Consider the following 20,302-nt stretch of genomic DNA (forward strand, 5'->3'; position numbering starts at 1 on the left):
CTTGGCCTTCAACGATAATCAAGTGAAATATAAGTAATTGGACTGCATACCAGATTAGTTCAGTCGTTTCAAATGGTTTTAAAGTAGCAGACGCGTTCTAAATAGCGTTTAATTGGTGTCAACAAAGCAGACGGTTGGCCAGCCCGTGCAGCTAAAAAGGACCAATCAGAAGCGCTCAGTCACGTGTCCACAATCACTGTAAAATTTAAATTTCTAGGATTAATCCAGTCTTATCGTACGGGGTTTTCGAAAATAGTTTTCTTGCCGTCGTCAAGTGCATTGAACGTGCGGTGGAAAATGATGAAACAACGGGAAATTAGCGTTACTATTCGTAGGGCGAAAAAGGACGACATGACGCAAGTTTACAAAATGATTAGGGTGAGTTTACAGGGGGTGTTACATTACGTAATTTATGCACTGTATTTTCATTGTTTCTATACAGTTCAATAATGGTGGGTTCACCCAGAGCAAAATATACAAAAATTGCTTGTTTACTTAACGCAGTACTTTATTTGAAAGAGTTTTTGACACTTGCGTTGGTCACGTGATCATAGGGTAATACAGGCCAAACTGCACGTCATAACTGTCATAGATTAATGCTTAATTATTTCTTTATTAAACATGTTGCTGTTTACTAAACACAAATCGTTTTCTAGACACTTTGCCACATGATTTAGACATTTGGAATTATGACTAGTCGGTATAGTTTGTGATTGGTTTAGTTTGCCTACCTTTTCTTGACCAATCACAAGCTACCCCACTGTGCTGTATGACAGAGTAACTGAAACAACTGCTTATTAAGATAACCTTGAATTTTTGAATGTCGCCTATCGCGGTTCATTAAACTCCGGAATTTTTGGCGTTTATAAACGATGCAACAACAAAATAAAGCTTAACCATTAACCTATAAAGTATACACAGTTTCCGATTATTTACTCGGCCTCTTTGATAAGGGAAAGATTAAAAATTTGTGGGGGGGAAACATAATTGGAACTGATAACCAAGTCTTTATGAGTAAGATTTACAAAAAAATAAGAGAGATAAAACATAAAGTAAACGATCTGCAAAGCAGGAAATAAACATGAGACTTATCAGATGTCGTTAAAACTATATTATATTTATTAATGAATTAAGATAAAGAACGTTGACCAATCAAAGCTATCTGTCACTCCAGACTTGTCTGAAACTGATCTTGATCCCCATATAAGTGCAACAAAGAGAGAAATCAAACTCTTTCCTTAGGCTTAGTGGAACAGCTTGTGATTGGTCAAAAAAAAAAAGTTAGTATTTTTGACCAATCACACTGTTATTAAATTAGCATTAATTTCAGGCTTTGGCCGAGTTTGAAAGACTGGAACACACAATGACATTAGACGCGGCCACATTGGAAAAAGACGGTTTCGAAAGCGAAAATCCCGCCTTTACCTGTTTGGTGGCCGAGCTCTCTGACGGTTACATAGTAGGCTACGCTCTGTACTACACCTCCTACTCTACGTGGTTGGGCAGGTCAATTTTCCTAGAGGACTTGTACGTGCAACCGGCCTACCGGAAAAACGGCATCGGGACGCAACTGTTTCTGGCCGTGGCCAAAATCGCCCACGAAACGCCCAGCAAACGGATGGACTTTCACGTGTTGTCCTGGAATCCGGCCGGGGATTTCTATAAAAGGTTGGGCGCCGTCGACATGACCATCCACGAGAAATGGCACCATTTCCGTATGGACGAAACCTGCCTGGACCGGCTGTTTGCCAGTTGTCCCAACCCCTAACGCCACCTGTAGATTTTAAGAAGAAAGCCATGATCTTTGTACAGGGATGTTGCTCAAAAACTTCCTGAAATTATTTTCAAATTAGCCAGTATTTAAATCATTTTTTTTTTATATTTTCGATAGATATACAGGGTAATTCAAATTCGACCATTGAAATCTGAGATACGAGACAGTTTAAATTGGGGCCAAGTTGCGCAATTTAAAGCTCAACCAAATGCAGTTTTAAAAATTTCGATTTTCCTAGTACTTCCAAAGATATATCCGAAAAAATCTGAAATTTTTATTTTTTCAAAATTCAAACATTTTCCGAAAAAATTATAGGGTACCCCCTATAAAAACGTCAAAAAATCTGTTTTTTTTTAGGATGTACGAAATAATGTCATATTTAATAAAAAAAGCGTCTCTTTGAGGGGCATACATATCCGTAAAAAGGTAGTCAAATTTGACGTCCTCTAGCGGCCAAACGGGGCAACTTAAAAGTGCGCGCGCTCAACCTCCGCCATTTTGTCAATGACTTTCAAAGCCAGCTAAGGCAAAAATAATTTGTAATTTATAAAGCAAATTATAAGTTGGTGTGTCATGCATCACTGAATTCAGAATAAAATGCCGTAGTTGGTCGTGTAAAAATCCAATATGGCGTCCATAAGAAAAAACAAAGTTGATGATGACTGTCGACAGATGAAACGTCGGGCGGCAAATACGGGCTCATAAATTAAACGTGACAATATCTCTGCAAATGAGGTTAGAAATAAATAAAAACAAAAAATTACTAAAAATTGTAAAGTCAACGGAAAAATAGTAATTTTTAAGCTGGCAACACTGTACGGACCAAGGGACCCTAATTAATACCAGTCACGTGACCATAAAATGGTTGTCTGGACTTCAAAAATGTTCAAAATTGGACTTAATCAGTTACGAAGGAACAAATTGTAAAATACAAGACACTCAACCGAAAAATGGTAATTTTTGAGCTGGCAACATTGTACAGGAAAAGTGACAGTACAGTTAACAACAGTCACGTGACCACAAACGTGTAGTTTCAACTGTAAAAATTCTCTAAATTGAAAAAACTGAAACAGTAAAAAATACGTTACGTGAAAACAATGTAATTTTTGAGCCGGCAACATTGTAAAGGCAAAGACAAAAAAAGTCACGTGATTATAAAAAAGGTAATTTAAGTTATGAAAATTACCTAATGGACACTAATCAACTACAGTCACGTGATCGTAAAATGTTCAAAATCAGAGTTATGAACAAAAAAATTGTAAAATACAAGACACTCAACAGGAAAATGGTAATTTTGAGCTGGCAACACTGTACGGACCAAGGGACACTAAGGCCGCATTCGTTTTCAGGCTCCATGGAGCGAGCAGAGCGTTTTTGACGTCACGGTGACGTAATTTGGCAAAACCATAGATTGACCAATTGTCATACTACGTCATTGTGACGTCAAAAAAGCTCTGCTCGCTCCATGGAGCCTGAAAACGAATGCGGCCTAATCAACACCAGTCACGTGATCATAAAAAAGTTCTGTCTGAACTTCAAAAATGTTCAAAATCAGACTTAATCAATTATGAAGGAAAAAATTGTAAAATACAAGACAGTCAACAGGAAAATAGTAATTTTGAGCTGGCAACATTGTAAAGGCAAAGACAACAAAGTCACGTGACTATAAAAAAGGTAATTTAAGTTGTGAAAATTAGCTAAATGAAATTTTTACAGAGTTAGGTTAGAAATAAATAAAAACAAAAAAATCAAAATTTCGGATATCTTCGGAAGTACTCGGAAAATAAACTTTAAAACGGAATTTAAACTTTTTCGTATCTCTTATAGTTTTCGAGATCCCAATGATGAGGGTCGAATTTGAATTACCCTGTATGTATAGTAAAAACCAAAGTAAAATGGGATGACGTTATCATTTTATTGTAATTTCTATACGCATAATGTTGAAGCTAAATTTAGCCTGGGCTGTGAATGTATTGTTGAATGGGTGTGTTTTTTTTAATTAATAAAAACAAATTTCACTAAATATGGCACTATTTTATTGAAACAGGACAACGGCACTCGGGCCGTTCCAAAACCTTCCTGAAGGGATGTTTTCCGCTAGTTTCCACGTCTCCAGACAACATCAACTCTACAATTTTCTTGTATTGCTCCTCCTCTTTGAGCCCTTCAGCCAACTGGCGCTCTAGTTCTTCCTTTTCTCGTTGCTGTACCAAAAAATAATTATTTTCACTGGACCAAAAAAAAAAAAACTCACCCGTAGAATGTTATTATAGTCGATTTGCTTTTGAAGATCATCGCGGTACTTTAAAGCCGCTTGTCTTTCCAGCCTGTCGCTTTCAGCTTGCAATCTCTCGTTCGTTTCGTACGCCATGCGTAAAAGCTCGTTTTCGGCCCGTTTCAATTGCAACTGTTGCTCCGCTTCTTGTTTTTTGTACTCGATTTGTGCAGCCCTTTCGTTCAACACATCCTGAATTGGAATGGTTGCTTAAGAGTCTTAACGACAGTGTATGAGTTGCTTACTTGTTGTAATTTCCGTTTAGCCAGCGCCATTTTGCATTTTGCCTCGTCTGCTTTGGCTTCGATTTCCTTTCGGTGAATCTCGAGTAGTTCCATCAATTTCCGTTCCTCCAGTTTACGTTCCTCGTCCAGTTTTTTCAAGTGTTTTCGGTAGAGGGCGGTCTCGCGTCTTGCTTGTACTGAAGCGTCTTGGAATGACGCTTTTTCACGATCAATCTCCAACTGTTTGAATTATTTTCGGGTTTGGTTAAAGTGGTGGTTATACCTGAGTTAGAGAGGCGAAAGCTTGATCTAAGGCGTTCTCCTCTTTTTTTCTTTGGTTTTGCAATTGTTTCTGGATTTCGATTTGTTCCAGAATTTGTTTGGCTGTTTCGTCTCTACGACGCCTTTTACAGTCCAATTCTAAAATCATTTCGACAAATAATAGTCAAGTTAGCTGTGATTGCGCAGATCAACTGTTGAAAATTAACTGTCACTCCTGTAAGGTGATCCGGATCACCTTATTGATATGAGTGCAACAAAGAGCACAACTCTTTTTTGGCAGTTTGGTGCAAGGACGGTAAACAGTACAGGAGTGCTTAATCCCATAAGCGCAATCTTGCCGGTATCGGCTCGGGCCGGTGACGATTTTTACGTCACCATGGGTCTCTCGCGTTTGCGCGATTGTTTTGCGCGATGCGCGATTGCAGTCGATCATTCACGAACATGATCTCGTACATAGCATCTCGGGCGAATATTTAGCGTATTGTGCACCCGAAGGCCCACTGTGACGTCAGAATTCATTCGCCGCCGGGAAACAAAATCGGCCGATCGAGCAATCCTGTACTGTTTAATATCCTTGAGTTTGGTGCACCCTATTACTTTGTAATTCATTAAGGAGGGCATCACCTGCAATTTCCTCTCTGCGCAGCTGTTCGCCGAGTTTCTCCATCTCTAGCTTGTCTTCCTGAGCCACCCTGGACATTTCCTCTTTCAGCAATTGTTTTCCCCTGATCTGTTTGTCCCACACTTGCTGCGTTTCCTTTTCTCTGTGACGTCTGTCCAGCATTTCTCTGATTTCTCGGTTTTTCTGTAAATTTGCTAATAACGCGGTTGAACCAGGTTAGAGTTGTGTATATGTTACCTTGGCCTCGATTTCCTTGAGGGTTAACTCGTGCCACATCCTGTCCAATTCCCGGTTCGCCTCTCTCCTGGCCTCATTTTCGCGTATTTGCTGTAATTGGGCCTGTTTGGACTCCACCAAATACTTTTTGGCTAAGGCTGGACGAAGTTCTTGACATCGATTCCTTTAAAACTTGACTGAATTACAACCAATCACTGCTGGATGTAGTTTACCTGTATTGTTCCAATCGTTTTTCATGTACCAATTCCAGTCTTTCAGCTTCCCGTTTGGCTTTAAGCATTTCCGCCTTCACTTTCACTTCATCCAGCTTTCGGTCTGTCCCTCTCTGAGCTACGTCTACCGTCTCAAAGTAGTACTGTCGCTCCTCCTGGCTGAGTAGTTCCTGCAACCTACACCAACTGTCTTATAGTACTTACCACGATCAATCACTAACTTGTGCCGACGTTTCTCCACTTCGGCTTCGTAGCAGTCCAACTTGTGACGTACTTTCTCCTCGACCAATCGTTGAAACTGTTTTTCCTGGGCGCGTTTTTCGAAATTGGTTTCGATAACATCGCGGATTTTCCGGTTTTTTCCATCCTCCTCGCGTCGTTTGTCCGCATCCTGTTTCTGTTGCTGATAGTGCAACGCCCGTACACTCTGGTCAGTGTTGGGCTGTCTGGCGTACTAATCCAATCGTGTAAATTGTACTGGAAACACTTTGAAGAAAACACTCACGTGACCATAGTATCCCGGTGTTAGGCTGGGGGCTAGAATGTCCTGTTTTCGGGGGTTTCTTTGGCCAAACATTGCTTCCGGCTAAATACACGAGTCAAAAGTGACACACACACTGACGTTCTGATAGGTTATTTGGTCGATACAGCCTTTCCGTTGCCTGTTATTAACGGAATTACTTTAAAGGGGGCATTTATTGGACACTTAGAGTTGCTGGAGTGTTAGCTTTATTAAAAAAAAAAATTACAATACATTAGTATTATCCATAAGCATGAAAGATTGCAAGGAGAATGTTTTACAATTACACGATGACGTAACAACCCACAACAGTGAATTATTCTGTACGTCCATTTCTCTCACTCCAGGACAGTTTTGACTGACGTATCTGTCAAACAAAATGTCAAATGGTAAAACCTTGTCAAACCTACTGGGAAGGCCAGACAATAGGTGTAAAGCACTTAGTAGTTTACCTGTGCAAAGGCAATTTATATAGTTTTTTTTTTTGTTTTTACCAACTGTTAGGATTTTGACAGTTTTGACGTAACGGATCTGTCAAACAAGACAACAGCTGTCAAGTAATAAAAACCTGTCAAACCTAGTGGGAAGACCAAACAATGGCTGCAAAGCACTTTAACTAAACAGTTGTAAAGTTTAACTGCAAGATAGAAAGGTATCTGTCAAACCAAATGACAAGTAAACAAACCAGAAAAACTGTCAAACCGACTTAAAATACAACCAAAACATTTTAAAGCTCTTAATAGGGAAATGTTTATAATATGGTAACGTGGTGATTTGACAGTGGGTCACGTGATCATCGCTTTGAAAATAGTCTGTGAAAAATGATAAACCATACATTTTGTTATTCGGTAGCATTAACGCTTGTTGCCAAACTGCCGTGTTTTTCATACTGAGACTCGGAAAACTGTAACGCGGCCATCAGCAGAAAACCGCCGATAATACACAATCCGCGTCTCACCCTGTACACTCTGCGTTCCTTCTCCCTGTTCAACACCTCAAAAAAGGTGATATACAGGATGGCTCCGGCTGAAAACCCTTCCAAAACAATGGAAACCACCGACATGGTGGATGGTTTCGCTGAGGTGTTTTCAGCCACCAGCAACCCCAGTAGAATACCGATCGGACTGGCCAAGGCCAGTGCGGTCATTTGCATTACTACGAATTTCAGTCTGGTTTGTGCCAGTATCAGTTCCACACCGATACAGAACAGAATTGAAGCGGAATGTACACTGACTGCGATGAAAATGTACCAAATTTCGTACTGAAACTGCTGAATTCCAATAGATAAACCTTCAATAAGCGAATGCAGGCTTAGGGCAGCTATGGTTAGGATGCACGTCATCAATTGTTCCTGGTTTTTAGCGCTCTCTTCCGCTTCAGGTGGTAACTGTTCCTCTTGAATAACCGCAAAGTTGGCTCTGTCGATTTCCTCTTGTATGGAATGTCGACTTTTAGCGCTCGACGTACGTCGCAGATTTTTAACGCTTTTCGTAGGCGAGTCAGTCTCCAAATTGTTCACAATCAGTCCGTCGTAGTTTTTGATGTCGTTTAAATGAGCGTTTTTCGCGTTCAGCTCCCATTCCTCTATGATGGCCATTTTTTTCAAGCTCTTTGAACTACGACCCGATGATGGTGATGACGACGAAACTTTGTTCTTGCTGATCACTTTAGCCATCTGAAATAGTCGTTAAGGGTAGTGCGTGTTGCCCAAACTATTGTTTTAGAATTGATTTTCAAAGTAAATATGACCTTGCCAGTCATGCTCAAATTATGTGAAACCCCTTAATTTGCAAGCAAAACAATATAGGCCATTTTGGAGCACGAGAAAGTGTGAAAACAACCGGAAACGTTATGAAAAAACTATGTTTTCTAAGTACCTTTCCCTGTATTCAGGGGGTCTTGTTGTGGTTAGGAAAGCCAACTTCAAATCCATTTTCCTGGAGCAATCTGAACAATAGCACTTGCTCGGGACACTGTAACGAACACTTTGAGGCACTTTTCATCACTAGAAACCTACTTTTGCCGGCTTTTTTTGAGTAAAGTTGATGTGGAAATCAACTGCAGAGGTCAACAATCAACAAACCCGCGCGCGCTCTCCCGGTTGACGTTTACAACTAAACAACCAACATGGCCGCGACAGCCACTAGGGATGGGCGCTCTGGCGTATTCAGAGTGGATCGATATTATTGATCGTCCAAAGTTGCCCGACTTAAAATATTATCTGCCTTTACTAATGATGAGTGTTACTTTCATTTATTTATTTATTAACAAGAATGACAGGTAATTATCTGTCTTAGTTTTCTGCTTTTTTATAGGTCGTGGTAACATTTGAACTTTGACACTAGCAAAATCAATTTTCTTAGAGTCACGTGACTGTTTAATTAAACTTGACGTTTCGCAACATTTTTGCGTTTAAAATTGTTTTTATCCGGGTCACGTGACTGTTTCAATCACTTTTCAAATTGAACTTTCGACAGATTTAATTTGATTTACCAAAAAACGTCACGTGACTGTTTTGACTATTGTTTTAAACTCTGTTTAAAACACAATTTGAACTTTGACAGAAAAATTAACGTCAAAGAAAACTTATCGACTGCGCTCTGACTGGTCCGCATAGCTCAGCCCTAGTCCAATTGGCAGCCATGTTTGTTGTTCAGTGCAAAACTCTTCCTACTTAAATTTGACTCAGAAAAGCCGGTAAAAGTGCGTTTCTTGTGCTGAAAATTACTTTAAAGTGTTCGTTGGAGTGTCTCGGTCCTGTGAGTGCAACTGGTTTGGTGCTAGTTCCCCAATTACGCCATGAAATGGGGTGTTAAAGTTGTCCCTACACACAACCACAGGTATCTAAATATTGTAGTTTTTCATGGTTTAAGGCTAAAAATGCATTAAAACTAGTTCCACGGACGTTAAGTAAAACATTGCCAGTTAATTATTCACTTTTTAGTGCATTTTCAGTCACAAAAACGTCAACTCTTTCTGACTACTGTCAAATTGATGACTGACAATAGTCAATGAATTCAGAGTTGCTACTGGATGCGGTATATCCGTTTTTAGTGCTATACAGAATTACAACCACTTGTTGCACCTCGCAAAGGTGAAATCAATTAATTCCCACACTTAAAGTCGTCAATAATGGCAAAAAAAGGCAAGGTCAAATCGATATTTAAACTCACCTTTTCCACGTACATCCTACAGTTCTTCTGTTTGTTCCTGTGAATCATCCAATGTGCAAACTCTTCCAGGAAGTAAATGCAAAAGAACCCGACAGCGATAACAAGCTGGGACACTGGATACTCGGTCTGGACGCTCCATTTGGTTTTCAGTTCTTCGACGGACAAGAACAACTCTTTGATCATATGCAAAAAGCACGTGGCAAACAAAACGCCCCCGCCAAACGACTGGGTGAGAGCCACCACACAGGTGACTTGTTTGTGCCGGTGCTCGTTGATGAACGTGGACGAGTCGGTGTTGTTTTCCCCGTATTTCCGGAACAGTTTGTCCAGCTTGACCGGCAGGATGCCCCAAAAGAAACGCCACAAGCCAAAAATGACGGCCACGCAAATTTTCGTGGTCGACAAATTCATTTTGTTGCAGTCATTGTGGGGTTATTGCAAGCCCCTACCAACACGTGGGAACGACTAAATTCATATTTCTAAAGGGTGATAAGTATATAGCAAGGCTGCGCACAATCCATGCATATCCAGTGGAGAAAAATTTCATTATAGGAAGGTGTTTGTTATTAATTTGCCAAAGTGTCTAATCATCCAATAATGAAATAATTGATGACATATTAATTTAATGATAAAGATAATTATTGGAAATCAAATAGTTCAATAGAAACCACTACAAATTTTTCTGGTCAAACTATAGAGGGTGGTTAAATAAACTAGTGTTTTGGCTACAATCTGGTAAAAAAATCCACTCTGTAGCTGTCATGGAAACAAAGTTACGGGGTGTCAAAGCAGACATTGATTTCACTTTTTTCCGTTTAGCACTGTCACTACAAATTATTCAGGGTGGTTAAATAAACCATTTTAATTTCAATATTCTCTGTTCCAATTCCAATAATCCATTTAGATTCAATTTCATTTATTACCAATCAGATTAATCATAATTTTTTGACGTAAATTACCTAAAGGAATGACTGATAAAACTGATTTTGATCCCGTTTAAACAGTAGTTGTCTGTCACTAATCCCAAAGAAAATAGACAGTAAACCTAATGCGATTTAACATCTGTGCATTTTAATTAGTGGCGCATTCACCATTTGGTCTAATTTCCACTACACTGCTAGAGGTCTCTGACTGTCCATAATTTAGATCAATAATACACAGAGAACACTACCATGTAATTTAATTTATTTCACCCCCAAAAAATTAGTAGTAACTTATAGGTATTTTCTCTACCAATGATCAACAGAAAGAAACTGTTTGTACATAGTGGCACTCCCACTCTAGGGGAGGAAATACCATGTCCACAATTCTGCTACAGGTGTGTCAGTGCCGTAAATAACCGCTCAATACATAATATTTTCCAATTTCCAGCTGGTTTTCCTAATTTCCTCGGCTCTAATCGGACATAGTCAAGCAGGAATTGCACTGAAACGAGGCACCGACACCTCAGTGCATGGATATCTGACTGAGGTTAGTGTTACTTGGTTATGTAATTAATTTTCTCTAATTTTTGGTTGGTTTTCAGAGGACTTGTTGGTGGAACGAAGTGTGTAAAGAGGAATTCCAGAGTTTGTTTCGTTGTAAATGTCCGGAATGGTCCTTTTGTAGGGCGCCTGGACGTTACTATAACGCTTTTTGTTCCATGGCCAATACTGGCTATATTTGGTCGCAACCCGGACTAAACGACTAACTACACCATGGTTGAGCTGTTTTTTGTCTCTTTTATTGTGTTTTTCTTTGTTAAATACGTGTTCTTTTACGAATAGTCTATACATGTAGTTCGCTGGCAATAAAAAACATAATAGCAAAGAATAATGCGATAACAAAGATTAGATTTATTTCCTTCATCATTAAAGGGCGAAAGAAGTCTATTTCATCAGTTAATATACTTAATAGTATGGTAATCGTGCATAATAAAACGCTATAAAAGTATAGTAAAAATCAAATAAAATGAGATTGACGTCACAGTTTGAACAACTGGCATGGTTGCCAAAGTGCAAAATCAACATGGAGCTAAAAAAAACAAAGTCTGACAGTTGCCACTAAAATGGCAGCTAACCAAACAGTCCTGCTTCAAATATTGCACGAAAACTGTTCTACAATCTAAACAGCAATATTGACAAAATTTAACGTTAGTGATAATTGTCAAATGATCTTAAGACACTATTTATAGAAACACACGTGTTGTCACGTGGTTCTAGAATGCAATTTAGTCAGACAGTCACGTGACAACTGTCCAAACAACTGTCATAAAGCTTAGAAAGGCATCTTGTTTGGAAAAAATAAGAAAACCATTCTAAACTCTGATCTATGTATTTTCTGAACACAATTTGACAATTATGACAGTTGTAATGTGATTGTAGAACACTATTTAGCTAGACGGTCACGTGACAATTGTCAAAATAACGGTAATAAAGCTCAAAAACACGTCTCATATAGAATTATGCAAGGTGTTGTTCTGAACTGTGATTTTGATTGATTCTGAACAGAAGTTGACCGTTTTGACGTTAGTGATAGTTGTCACGTGATCTTGAGATACTATTTATTACAACAGTCACGTGACAACTATCAAAATAACGCTCATAAAGCTCAAAAACACGTATCGTATAGAATAGTGCAAGGTGTTGTTCTGAACTGTGTTTTTGACTGATTCCAGAGAAAAGTTGGCAGTTTTGGCATTAATATCAGTTGTCACGTGATCTTGACATACTATTTATTAAAACAGTCACGTGACAACTATCAAAATAACGGTCATAGAGCGTTAATAGCCGAAGATACTGCTTCAAACACTGATGCGAGAAAACTGTTCTAAACTACGATTTTAACAGATTCTAGAAACAGTTTTGATATTAACGCCGGTTGCCACGTGACACTTAAATAGTATTTACTTAGACGGTCACGTGACAACTGTCATGGAACTGAAAAACCAGTCCGGTTACGAATACAGCAAGGAAACTGTTCTAAACCGAAATTTGAACAAATCTTAGACAAACTTTGACAGTTTTCACGTGGTTTTGGTCTACTGTTTATTAAAACAGTCACGTGACGACTGCCAAAAAAAGTACATAAAGCTCAAAAACACGTGATTTTGAACAAAATTTGACTGTTTTGACGTTAACGACGGTTGTCACATGAATATTGCAAGAAAACTGTTCAGAACCGTCATTTTGATTGATTCTGGACAAGGTTTTCATAGTTTTGACGTTAGTGACAGTTTTCACGTGATGTCGGGATATTATTTATTGAAACAGTAACAACTGTCAAAGCAACAACAAACTCGAATAATGCAGGGTACTGTTTTCTGAACTGTGATTCTGCACTTAATTTGACAGTTGGGACACACACGCGATTCTTTCTATTTCCAAAAATTGACAGAAACACAGCAATGTTGAAACAGCACAACATGACAACATCATTGCTGTCACGTTTTGAATCACCCGTCAAAAGTGACACATGTTTGACAGTTGGAGACTTGACAGTTTCAAGGTCAGTCTACTGATTTAATGTAGAGGACGCTCCAGAAAGCGTTAATAGATTATCATAAGAATGTTCTGATAAACTTGCGGTCAAACTTGATTTGTGCGACGTAATTTCTGATAGAGTAGTACAAATGAAAACATTTTTATCGTCAAAGTGTAAAAATAACCAACAGACAGATAACCAGAAAATGTTAATTTTGAGATTAAAGATTTCGTTTATACGGAGTGAAAAGAGAAGAAAAAAAGCAATAACCCAGTGGCGTGCAAACAACATGCGCAACCACCAAATCCCCCGATCTTCTATCGATTTCAAGTCGTGGAGAATACAAAATAGTTAAACATGGCCCTTAGGAGTTGTCGCTCGTTTCCTTTCGTCCTCCTGGTGTGTTTGGTGGGGGTTTTAAGAGCCGTGCCCTTGGAATACGCCCCTGAAGATGACATTTTCAATGAGGTGCAAGAACTGTTGGCTTTGAATCGGCCTACAAGACAGGTAAGTCAGAAAACTGACCCTAGTTACGTCACTCAAGTGTCACATTTGAAACCAGTAAAATCTGAAACGTTGTGACGTAGCTGGTACCACTAAGTACCGGTTAACAATGAACAAACAACACTGCAAATTAACGAACCGCGGTTGACGGTACTCGACCGGGTTTACTTTCTACGTTTGGTACCAGCGTGGCAGTAAAATGGTACTATCGAGCATTATAATGTGTTTTCAGTGCTGATTTGATGTAGTAATGCTAATATGAAACGCGAATTTGTCATTGCCGGATTTACTATTTCGTTTTTTGTTGTTTTGATTGTTGTTTTGTCCACTGTTGATAATAAGGTAGGTACGATTTAAATTGACATTTGGAAAGTTTGTTACCGCACTAGGTCAAGCAGGCTTATTGCCAGGGGGTGTTGCCGGATTTCAAACTTTTTCCGCTTAATAACCAATCGAATTAGCACTTTTTACTCTACAGAAATGCTAATTTGGCAGCAATAGTCAAATTTATTAGGACCAGATCGATAATCAAACTTGAGAACAACAGTAATTTGCCCAGAATAACCGAGAGTGACTTTTATAATCCATATCGATACAGAAATTCACAACAAACTACTATGACGTCACTAGCAATGATTAGCGTCAACATACATAAAAATCAAATTTGACGTTGCGTTTACCACCTGATAGCTGTCAAACTCATTACAAAATTAGTCGAGAGGCCTCTGGCAATAAATTATTGGATCGATTTGTGCGGGTGATTGATTGAAGGGCAATTGATCAGTGACCTTATAGAAACTTCTAACCTAATTTTTTTAGACTTTTTCTCTAAAGATTTAAAAATCAAGAACAAATGATCAGTGACCCTATAGAAGCTTCTAACCTAATTTCTCCAGAATTTTCCTCTTTAGGCTAACAGAGTTATAGGGAAAAATCAATATGGCGACTTAGGATTAGGTATAGGTACAGAAACAATGAAAGGGAAATTAGAATCGCGTTTTTCCCATTAACTAGTTGCGAGTGTAATCCAAACCAAAGTCAACAAAATCAGGTTACTGAGTGGAACGCAAACATTAATAATGGAGTCATCAAGTGTTTGAGTAAACAAAATACGATTGGTGGAAAACACTGGTTTCTGGTCTAACAATGACGTTTTATTGCAGGAAGACAACAAACCGGAAGTGCCACGACTAGTACCGAATTGGCCCGCGGAAAATTTGAATCTCGGTCAGGTGACCGCCGTGTCAGTGAATTCGGCCCTGCAACCGGTCATCTTCCATAGGGCCGATCGAGTATGGGACCGATTGTAAGTTTTTTTTCTCGCGAAAAAAAAAAAAAAGTCGACGACCCTGCCAGGATTCGAACCTGGAATCTTCTGATCCGTAGTCAGACGCGTTATCCGTTGCGCCACAGGGCCTTCGTTCAACCCTCTCAACTACTCTAAAATAGTTACATTCATGTCAGTTAAGTGTGTTCAAAATTTCAGGTCCGTAACCGCCCTTATAGGCCAAATTGTGTTTTTTCGTAATTTCAGTTTGGTTAGCATATACAGGGTGTGTCATGCAAATGTTTTTTTAAGCACTTTCAACGACTCCCATCACTTTCTCCAAGCCCATTTGGGGCTGATAAAGGACCCCACCATTCTGACTCTAGACCCCCATAATGGTTCAGTGGTGGCAAAATGGGGCGCCGACATGTTCTACATGCCTCACGGATTAACCATCGACCGGCACGACAATATTTGGGTCACTGACGTTGGGATGCATCAAGCTTTCAAGGTACTGATGGGCTAGACGACTTTAATGGTGGTTTTTAATTTGAAGCCCATTTTTCCAGTTTAAACCCGGTAAAACCCGCCCAGTTTTGGTGTTTGGGGAGGCTATGGTGCCTGGATCCGACCCCAATCACCTGTGCAAACCAACTTCCATAGCTGTGGCCACAACTGGAGAGATTTTCATTGCTGACGGGTATTGCAACAGCAGAATTTTGATACACAACGCTGCCGGGGGGTTGCTCAGGGTGATTCCGAACCCTTCAGAGTTTCTTCCGCTTCAAGTGCCCCACTCACTCGCGCTCATTGAGTCTATGGACCGTTTGTGTATAGCAGACAGAGAGAACATGAGGGTGGTGTGCCCCAAAGCGGGACTGTACACCGTTAGAGGAAAACAGGACCTTTCCTTGACGATTCAACAGCCTGACATGGGACGTTTGTTTGCTGTGGCCGCTAAAGGTTTGTAATTACTCTACTAACAGTTAAACAATTTTTTTTCTATAAAAAAAAAATAAAAAAAGTTTCGCCCCCGGGTGGGCTCGAACCACCAACCTTTCGGTTAACAGCCGAACGCGCTAGCCAATTGCGCCACGGAGGCGATGAATCTTCATCGACTAATGTCGTTGACCTTCTAAGTAATGAATAATCCTCCTTAAAACTAATTTTTTTTCAGGAAAATTGATTTACGCTGTAAACGGATTTACTAACCAAATGTTACCAGTGCAAGGACTGACCATCGATCCCGAAACCGAATCTGTGATAGACCATTGGGCACCCGATGACGTAAGATCCTTTATTTTTACATTTTCTAAAAGTCAAAGTTGCGAGAAGCTTCTAAGAGTTCAGTAATATTATGTATAGGTATTTACAAAGGGAGAAATGTATCTAAATTTAAGCAGTTTTAAACAGTAGGTCCTGGCAACACTGCTTAAAATCAATTGGCAACTGGATGTAGGGTTGTGGCCATTTTGAATTACGGAAAAACCGGCCCAAGTTTTGTGAGGTTTTAAAAAAATTGGAAAAAGTAAAATAATCTCACCTTGGACCAGTTTTCCTAACAGGAAAAGCGGAGAAATTTAATTTAAACTGACCTTTTGGTGTTTGTGTGTGCGTTTACTGCAGATGCCCACTGGACCACCCCATTTCCTCGGGTAAATGGGGCTGTAGCACAAAACCACTTACACTCACACGACCGGGACACTGTAACGAACATTTTGAGGTACTTTTCACCTCTAGAAACCCACTTTTTGAAGAAAAATTGTGCATGATAGTTGGAATTCATTCTCATTTGACGTTTAGCACCAAAATGACAGTTGACAACGGCCGCCGCTAGGGCTGGTCACACTACTAGGGATGGTCGATAGTAATGACCGATTAAATTACTACTTGTGGTTTCTTCGTCTGCCTGTATTTCTTCGGAACGAGACATCTTTATTTATTACCTCAAGTCCAGTTTTTATCTGACAACCAATCAGTGTTAAAATATGAGACAATCGGACAGATTGTTCGTTTCAGACTGTCGATACTTTCAACGATTGCTAATTGGAATTTTTAAGGTTGTTTGTTTCGTTTCAGGGATTCAATAACCCCCACGATATCGCTGTGTGCCCCAATACTTCCGCTTTGTACGTCGTCGAAATTGGACCCAACAAAATTTGGAAGTTCCAGCTAGTTCCTCCTAGAAAATAAGTTATTGTTGCCTAGATTGTTCAGTTTGCTCCTAATTTAAGTATTAAAAAACTATAGAGAGTTATCAAAAATAGTAGTGATGTAGTTCAGAAGACAAATGTAACTTAAATTTTGTTTTAAGGCTTATTTGTAATAAAAAAATTAGTTTGAATTTATGAAACAAAAGGACCAACATCCCAGTCACGATCTCTTTTAGCGAGAGAAAACTTATGTAAAACTCGAATGGCGGTATTTAAATGAAGTTAAATAAAAATCCTCGAACACCTTCACGTGCTGCACCAACTTCGAAGATAATGTCTTATTTATTCTTGGGTCGTGAGAGGACATAAAGTACAAAGAATGCTGCAACGAGACCATTTTAATGGGCCTTTAACTAGAAGGAAAAAAGGTTCAGTCACCCAATGGTATTTTAGTTTAACCTGAATTTGTGGTACTGAAACATCACAAAACCAACAGGATTGAGTGCAAACCTTTCTTATATCGAAACGGGTGATTGCGTCATTCAGGTAAGCAAGAGATCAAAAGGAGCCGACTTTATTGAGTTGTAACGTCGGGGAGATTTAAGAAAAACCGGTGTTATTACCGGCAAAGCACCTTTTTGTTAATTAAGCGGAACTGCCACAGTAGCAATGTGGAATTAAACACAGAAATTCACCCTCATTATAACAGGTACAAGAGCAAATCCTTTAAGTCAATATTTAAACGACAAATAACTACCTGAAACTTCTTCAAATAGACACTCTACTTACTTTACTAAATCAACAATGTCCCAAAGAAACTGTAAATTATCAACTTTTGTTTGCTTAGGCAAGCCGCAGAGAAATATACAAGTTAATCAGGTGTTTTTCTCGTCACCCAGGTGGCTGACGACTGTCGTAATCATATACAGGGTGTCTCATATAAAATAGAGTGCACTTTATGACTTTTCCACCAAAAAGTTGATAAAAACCCATACTAATGCACATCTCTACTATTTTCTGACAGTAGACAGAAGAGTGGGGAGCTACACTTAAAATAGTTTCTAAGTAACATTACTGCACTTTAAATCACGAATTTTACAAGCGGAATATGCAAATTGAGCTTAATTAAACCAATCCGAGATTGTATTGCCTATATTATGATCGTTTTATACTTGAAAAGCGTACAGCCAAGTTAATTAGGCATTTGTGTTGATCGGTTTACTGTGGTTCGTTGACTTTTACGCACTATATACGTTATATAGTTTCATGCATAGTCCAAAAAAGCTGCTTATAAACAGTGATTTAAGGCAAATAAACTTACCATTTAAAAGTACCAGTACCAGCAAAAACTAATAGAGGTTACCTTCTGTACAGGCAGCACCAAACTTAAAACCATCACTTTAACCACTAAAACACTGACCGTACCGTAACACTTAGTGGAAAACAACTTCCGGACAGCTAAATTATCGATTTTCAATCCAGTTTTGGTGAAAAAAATCAATAAAACCCTAAAAAAAACGAAAACTTGTTGATGTGCTAACCTAACCTAACTAAAAATTGTCAAACTGTCATCTGTCTGTTGTCAACGTATAGTAATGTGCTGGCATTTCAATAGAGGTGTAACGGATGGATTTTCAAAACATTTGTTTTGTATGGCTTGCGTTTGATAAATCCCTATTGTGTCTGAGTAAAACGGTTTCCGCTTGGAAATTGTTCAAAATTAGTGTGTTTGTATGTGAATTGAATAGTTGAATAATTCTCGGTTAGCCACGTTGGTGCAAACTGACTTATCCTGCACTGATTCTACCGTAGTAGCAGAAACGCCCAAATTGTGTTGGTAATCTGGTAAATCGCAACCAGATCACATTTCGTCAGAATTTCCGGTACTTAAGTGTACCACGTACAAAAAAGCATTTGTAAGACCTAGTTTCCGTTCTTTTTCTGTCCCCGTATCTAGTTGAGATTTATAGATAAACGATTGGCATTTATCTGGGTTAAATATCTTTAGGCGGATGTGCCGTTAGAATGCACGTGAAAAGATAAGAAACATCTGCTGATGCCCCAGTCGTTCGGGTATTTTATCAAAATTTAAATTTTGACCACCCAAAAACAGCCTACATAAACTAAAATGTTTGTCCTCCAAGGAGTCAAATCTGACAATTTGACAGTTAATAGTGTTAGGTGGTTTACTATTTTTAACTTGGTGTAGATGGTCAACGGTCATTCTTCCGCGATACGGTAATTAGTTCAACTGGAGAAGCGTGTCCTTGGGGGCGACCCATTGACGGGCGTCGCGGTCGCCCAGGGCGTCCCCCCTCGTCTTCGGGGGCCGCCTCTCACGGGTGGTCTCCGGTCGGCTTCGTGTGTGGCGGGGCACGGGCCTGTCATACGCCCCGCGCCGAACCGCTTGCTTTTAGCTTTAGTCTCGTAGTACTACACTCTTATTTTTTTGGCCCACTGTTTTACTATACTCTACATCAAAAGGTTGTAAGATTTCTTGAAGACAGTCACAAAAAACGTTCTACCTGTCATATGATGACACTTTGGGTGCAGGTTGCCTAGTTGCCAAATTGTCGCCAATTTGGTCAAAAATGACATAACAGAGTCGTAAGTTTCAATTAAATCCCCTGAAAAAAAAACATGTATCAAGTGGCCGACCACCAACGTCGCTACAGTTTGTTACCTTTTTATAACCACTCACAAACATGGATAAACATATTTTTAGACCAAACAACCTTAATTCTAGCGTCAGTCACATAAAACTAATATGTTGGCCCACACTCTAAATACGCCAGAGCGCCCATCCCTAATAGTTGTGACAGCTGACGGCTGACGGCCATATTTGTAGTACGTGACGTCAAGTCGGGTTCGTTGACTTCCACTGTAATATTACTCAAAAAATCCGGCAAAAGTGGGTTTCTAGTGATGAAAAGTACCTCAAAAAGTTCATTACAGTGTTCCCAACATATGAGTGCAAGTGCTACTGCTCAGATTGTTCCAGAAAAATGGGTTTGATCATTTGATGTTGGCTAACCCTAGCCACAACAAGACACCGTTGATGAATACACCAAAAGGTACTTAGAAATCACAGTTTTTTTGTGCTTTTTGCATCGTTTTAGCGTTAAAACTAGTCTTGGAGATGTGCAAGCAACATTTCCGGTTGTTTTCACACTTTTTATGCATTTTTTCATTCAATTCAAGTTGGAAAAACTTTATTACTTTCTGGTGCTTCAAAATGGCCGCCACTGTGTTCTTGGGGCATGTTGTCAAATTTTCAAAATATTCTTAAAATACAAAGAATTCGGTAACCGCCTATGGTGACTGAGCGAGTTCAACGGTATTAAATTTCGGAGAACGTTGGGAATTGAGTAATTAACGAAAAACGTTTAAAATAAATTAGGCTGCTTGTTTTGTGTGTTGTGCAACGGACTGGCCCCCCCCCCCCCCCAACAGCCTCTGCTTCAATTATTATTAGGTACTGCAATCAAAGGAACCTTCCGTTAATCTCTTCATCATGGTACCGGCCAGAATAGGGGTACCACACGTGGTGTGCGAGAAAGATCTGGTTACCCGCGTAACACTGGAGGCAATAATTAT

The 20,302-nt window shown here is 39.4% G+C and overlaps 5 protein-coding genes and 2 non-coding genes across 9 annotated transcripts; 3 read left to right on the top strand and 4 right to left on the bottom strand.

Annotated features, from left to right (window-relative positions):
* The first annotated feature begins 70 nt into the window (after positions 1–70).
* Positions 71–3,797, top strand: LOC145737845 (thialysine N-epsilon-acetyltransferase-like). Its single transcript, XM_081992686.1, has 3 exons — positions 71–198; positions 257–378; positions 1,331–3,797. Exons 2-3 carry the CDS (start codon positions 298–300, stop codon positions 1,766–1,768), a joined length of 519 nt encoding a protein of 172 aa, XP_081848812.1. The 5' UTR covers positions 71–198; positions 257–297; the 3' UTR covers positions 1,769–3,797.
* On the bottom strand, positions 3,671–16,638 carry LOC145737834 (cilia- and flagella-associated protein 53-like). Its single transcript, XM_081992674.1, has 10 exons — positions 16,148–16,638; positions 6,132–6,288; positions 5,848–6,080; positions 5,627–5,803; positions 5,415–5,577; positions 5,180–5,360; positions 4,557–4,693; positions 4,295–4,513; positions 4,029–4,241; positions 3,671–3,978 (listed from the first exon to the last, which is right to left on the bottom strand). The coding sequence occupies exons 2-10, from the start codon at positions 6,201–6,203 to the stop codon at positions 3,805–3,807; spliced, it is 1,569 nt and encodes a 522-aa protein (XP_081848800.1). The 5' UTR covers positions 6,204–6,288; positions 16,148–16,638; the 3' UTR covers positions 3,671–3,804.
* LOC145737838 (zinc transporter ZIP3-like) lies at positions 6,338–10,505 on the bottom strand. Its single transcript, XM_081992677.1, has 2 exons — positions 9,320–10,505; positions 6,338–7,821 (listed from the first exon to the last, which is right to left on the bottom strand). The coding sequence occupies exons 1-2, from the start codon at positions 9,728–9,730 to the stop codon at positions 6,988–6,990; spliced, it is 1,245 nt and encodes a 414-aa protein (XP_081848803.1). The 5' UTR covers positions 9,731–10,505; the 3' UTR covers positions 6,338–6,987.
* Positions 8,783–11,146, top strand: LOC145737846 (uncharacterized). Of its 2 annotated transcripts, none has more exons than XM_081992687.1 (4): positions 8,783–8,986; positions 10,540–10,637; positions 10,691–10,789; positions 10,845–11,146. In XM_081992687.1, exons 2-4 carry the CDS (start codon positions 10,617–10,619, stop codon positions 11,007–11,009), a joined length of 285 nt encoding a protein of 94 aa, XP_081848813.1. In that variant the 5' UTR covers positions 8,783–8,986; positions 10,540–10,616; the 3' UTR covers positions 11,010–11,146. The 2 variants fall into 2 exon arrangements, with proteins under 2 accessions (XP_081848813.1, XP_081848814.1); XM_081992688.1 differs by having other exon boundaries at positions 10,566–10,637.
* On the top strand, positions 13,090–16,896 carry LOC145737839 (peptidyl-alpha-hydroxyglycine alpha-amidating lyase 2-like). 2 transcript variants are annotated; one of them, XM_081992678.1, is made up of 6 exons: positions 13,090–13,288; positions 14,449–14,591; positions 14,865–15,063; positions 15,122–15,515; positions 15,730–15,839; positions 16,632–16,896. In XM_081992678.1, the coding sequence occupies exons 1-6, from the start codon at positions 13,139–13,141 to the stop codon at positions 16,743–16,745; spliced, it is 1,110 nt and encodes a 369-aa protein (XP_081848804.1). In that variant the 5' UTR covers positions 13,090–13,138; the 3' UTR covers positions 16,746–16,896. The 2 variants fall into 2 exon arrangements, with proteins under 2 accessions (XP_081848804.1, XP_081848805.1); XM_081992679.1 differs by lacking the exon at positions 13,090–13,288 and adding an exon at positions 13,469–13,627.
* Positions 14,630–14,702, bottom strand: TRNAR-ACG (transfer RNA arginine (anticodon ACG)). Its single transcript has one exon. It is a non-coding gene; the product is annotated as a tRNA-Arg (tRNA).
* On the bottom strand, positions 15,581–15,654 carry TRNAN-GUU (transfer RNA asparagine (anticodon GUU)). Its single transcript has one exon. It is a non-coding gene; the product is annotated as a tRNA-Asn (tRNA).
* Positions 16,897–20,302: the final 3,406 nt, after the last annotated feature.

Source organism: Ips typographus, linkage group LG14, assembly GCF_016097725.1.
Source record: "Ips typographus isolate SLU linkage group LG14, UJ_Ityp_2.0, whole genome shotgun sequence".
Taxonomy (NCBI): domain Eukaryota; kingdom Metazoa; phylum Arthropoda; class Insecta; order Coleoptera; family Curculionidae; genus Ips; species Ips typographus.

Bases quoted from the DNA above. Each gene is read 5' to 3' on its own strand.
- LOC145737845 (XM_081992686.1), top strand. From the start codon at position 298: ATGATGAAACAACGGGAAATTAGCGTTACTATTCGTAGGGCGAAAAAG. The intron at 379-1,330 runs GTGAGTTTACAG...CATTAATTTCAG, and splicing joins AAGTTTACAAAATGATTAGG to GCTTTGGCCGAGTTTGAAAG.
- LOC145737834 (XM_081992674.1), bottom strand. From the start codon at position 6,203: ATGTTTGGCCAAAGAAACCCCCGAAAACAGGACATTCTAGCCCCCAGC. The intron at 5,804-5,847 runs GTTAGTGATTGA...CAGTTGGTGTAG, and splicing joins GTGGAGAAACGTCGGCACAA to GTTGCAGGAACTACTCAGCC. The intron at 4,514-4,556 runs GTATAACCACCA...TAATTCAAACAG, and splicing joins CTTTCGCCTCTCTAACTCAG to TTGGAGATTGATCGTGAAAA.
- LOC145737838 (XM_081992677.1), bottom strand. From the start codon at position 9,730: ATGAATTTGTCGACCACGAAAATTTGCGTGGCCGTCATTTTTGGCTTG. The intron at 7,822-9,319 runs GTGAGTTTAAAT...CGACTATTTCAG, and splicing joins GTAGGATGTACGTGGAAAAG to ATGGCTAAAGTGATCAGCAA.
- LOC145737846 (XM_081992687.1), top strand. From the start codon at position 10,617: ATGTCCACAATTCTGCTACAG. The intron at 10,638-10,690 runs GTGTGTCAGTGC...TCCAATTTCCAG, and splicing joins TGTCCACAATTCTGCTACAG to CTGGTTTTCCTAATTTCCTC. The intron at 10,790-10,844 runs GTTAGTGTTACT...GTTGGTTTTCAG, and splicing joins TGCATGGATATCTGACTGAG to AGGACTTGTTGGTGGAACGA.
- LOC145737839 (XM_081992678.1), top strand. From the start codon at position 13,139: ATGGCCCTTAGGAGTTGTCGCTCGTTTCCTTTCGTCCTCCTGGTGTGT. The intron at 14,592-14,864 runs GTAAGTTTTTTT...TGTTTTTTTAAG, and splicing joins GATCGAGTATGGGACCGATT to CACTTTCAACGACTCCCATC. The intron at 15,516-15,729 runs GTTTGTAATTAC...ATTTTTTTTCAG, and splicing joins GTTTGCTGTGGCCGCTAAAG to GAAAATTGATTTACGCTGTA.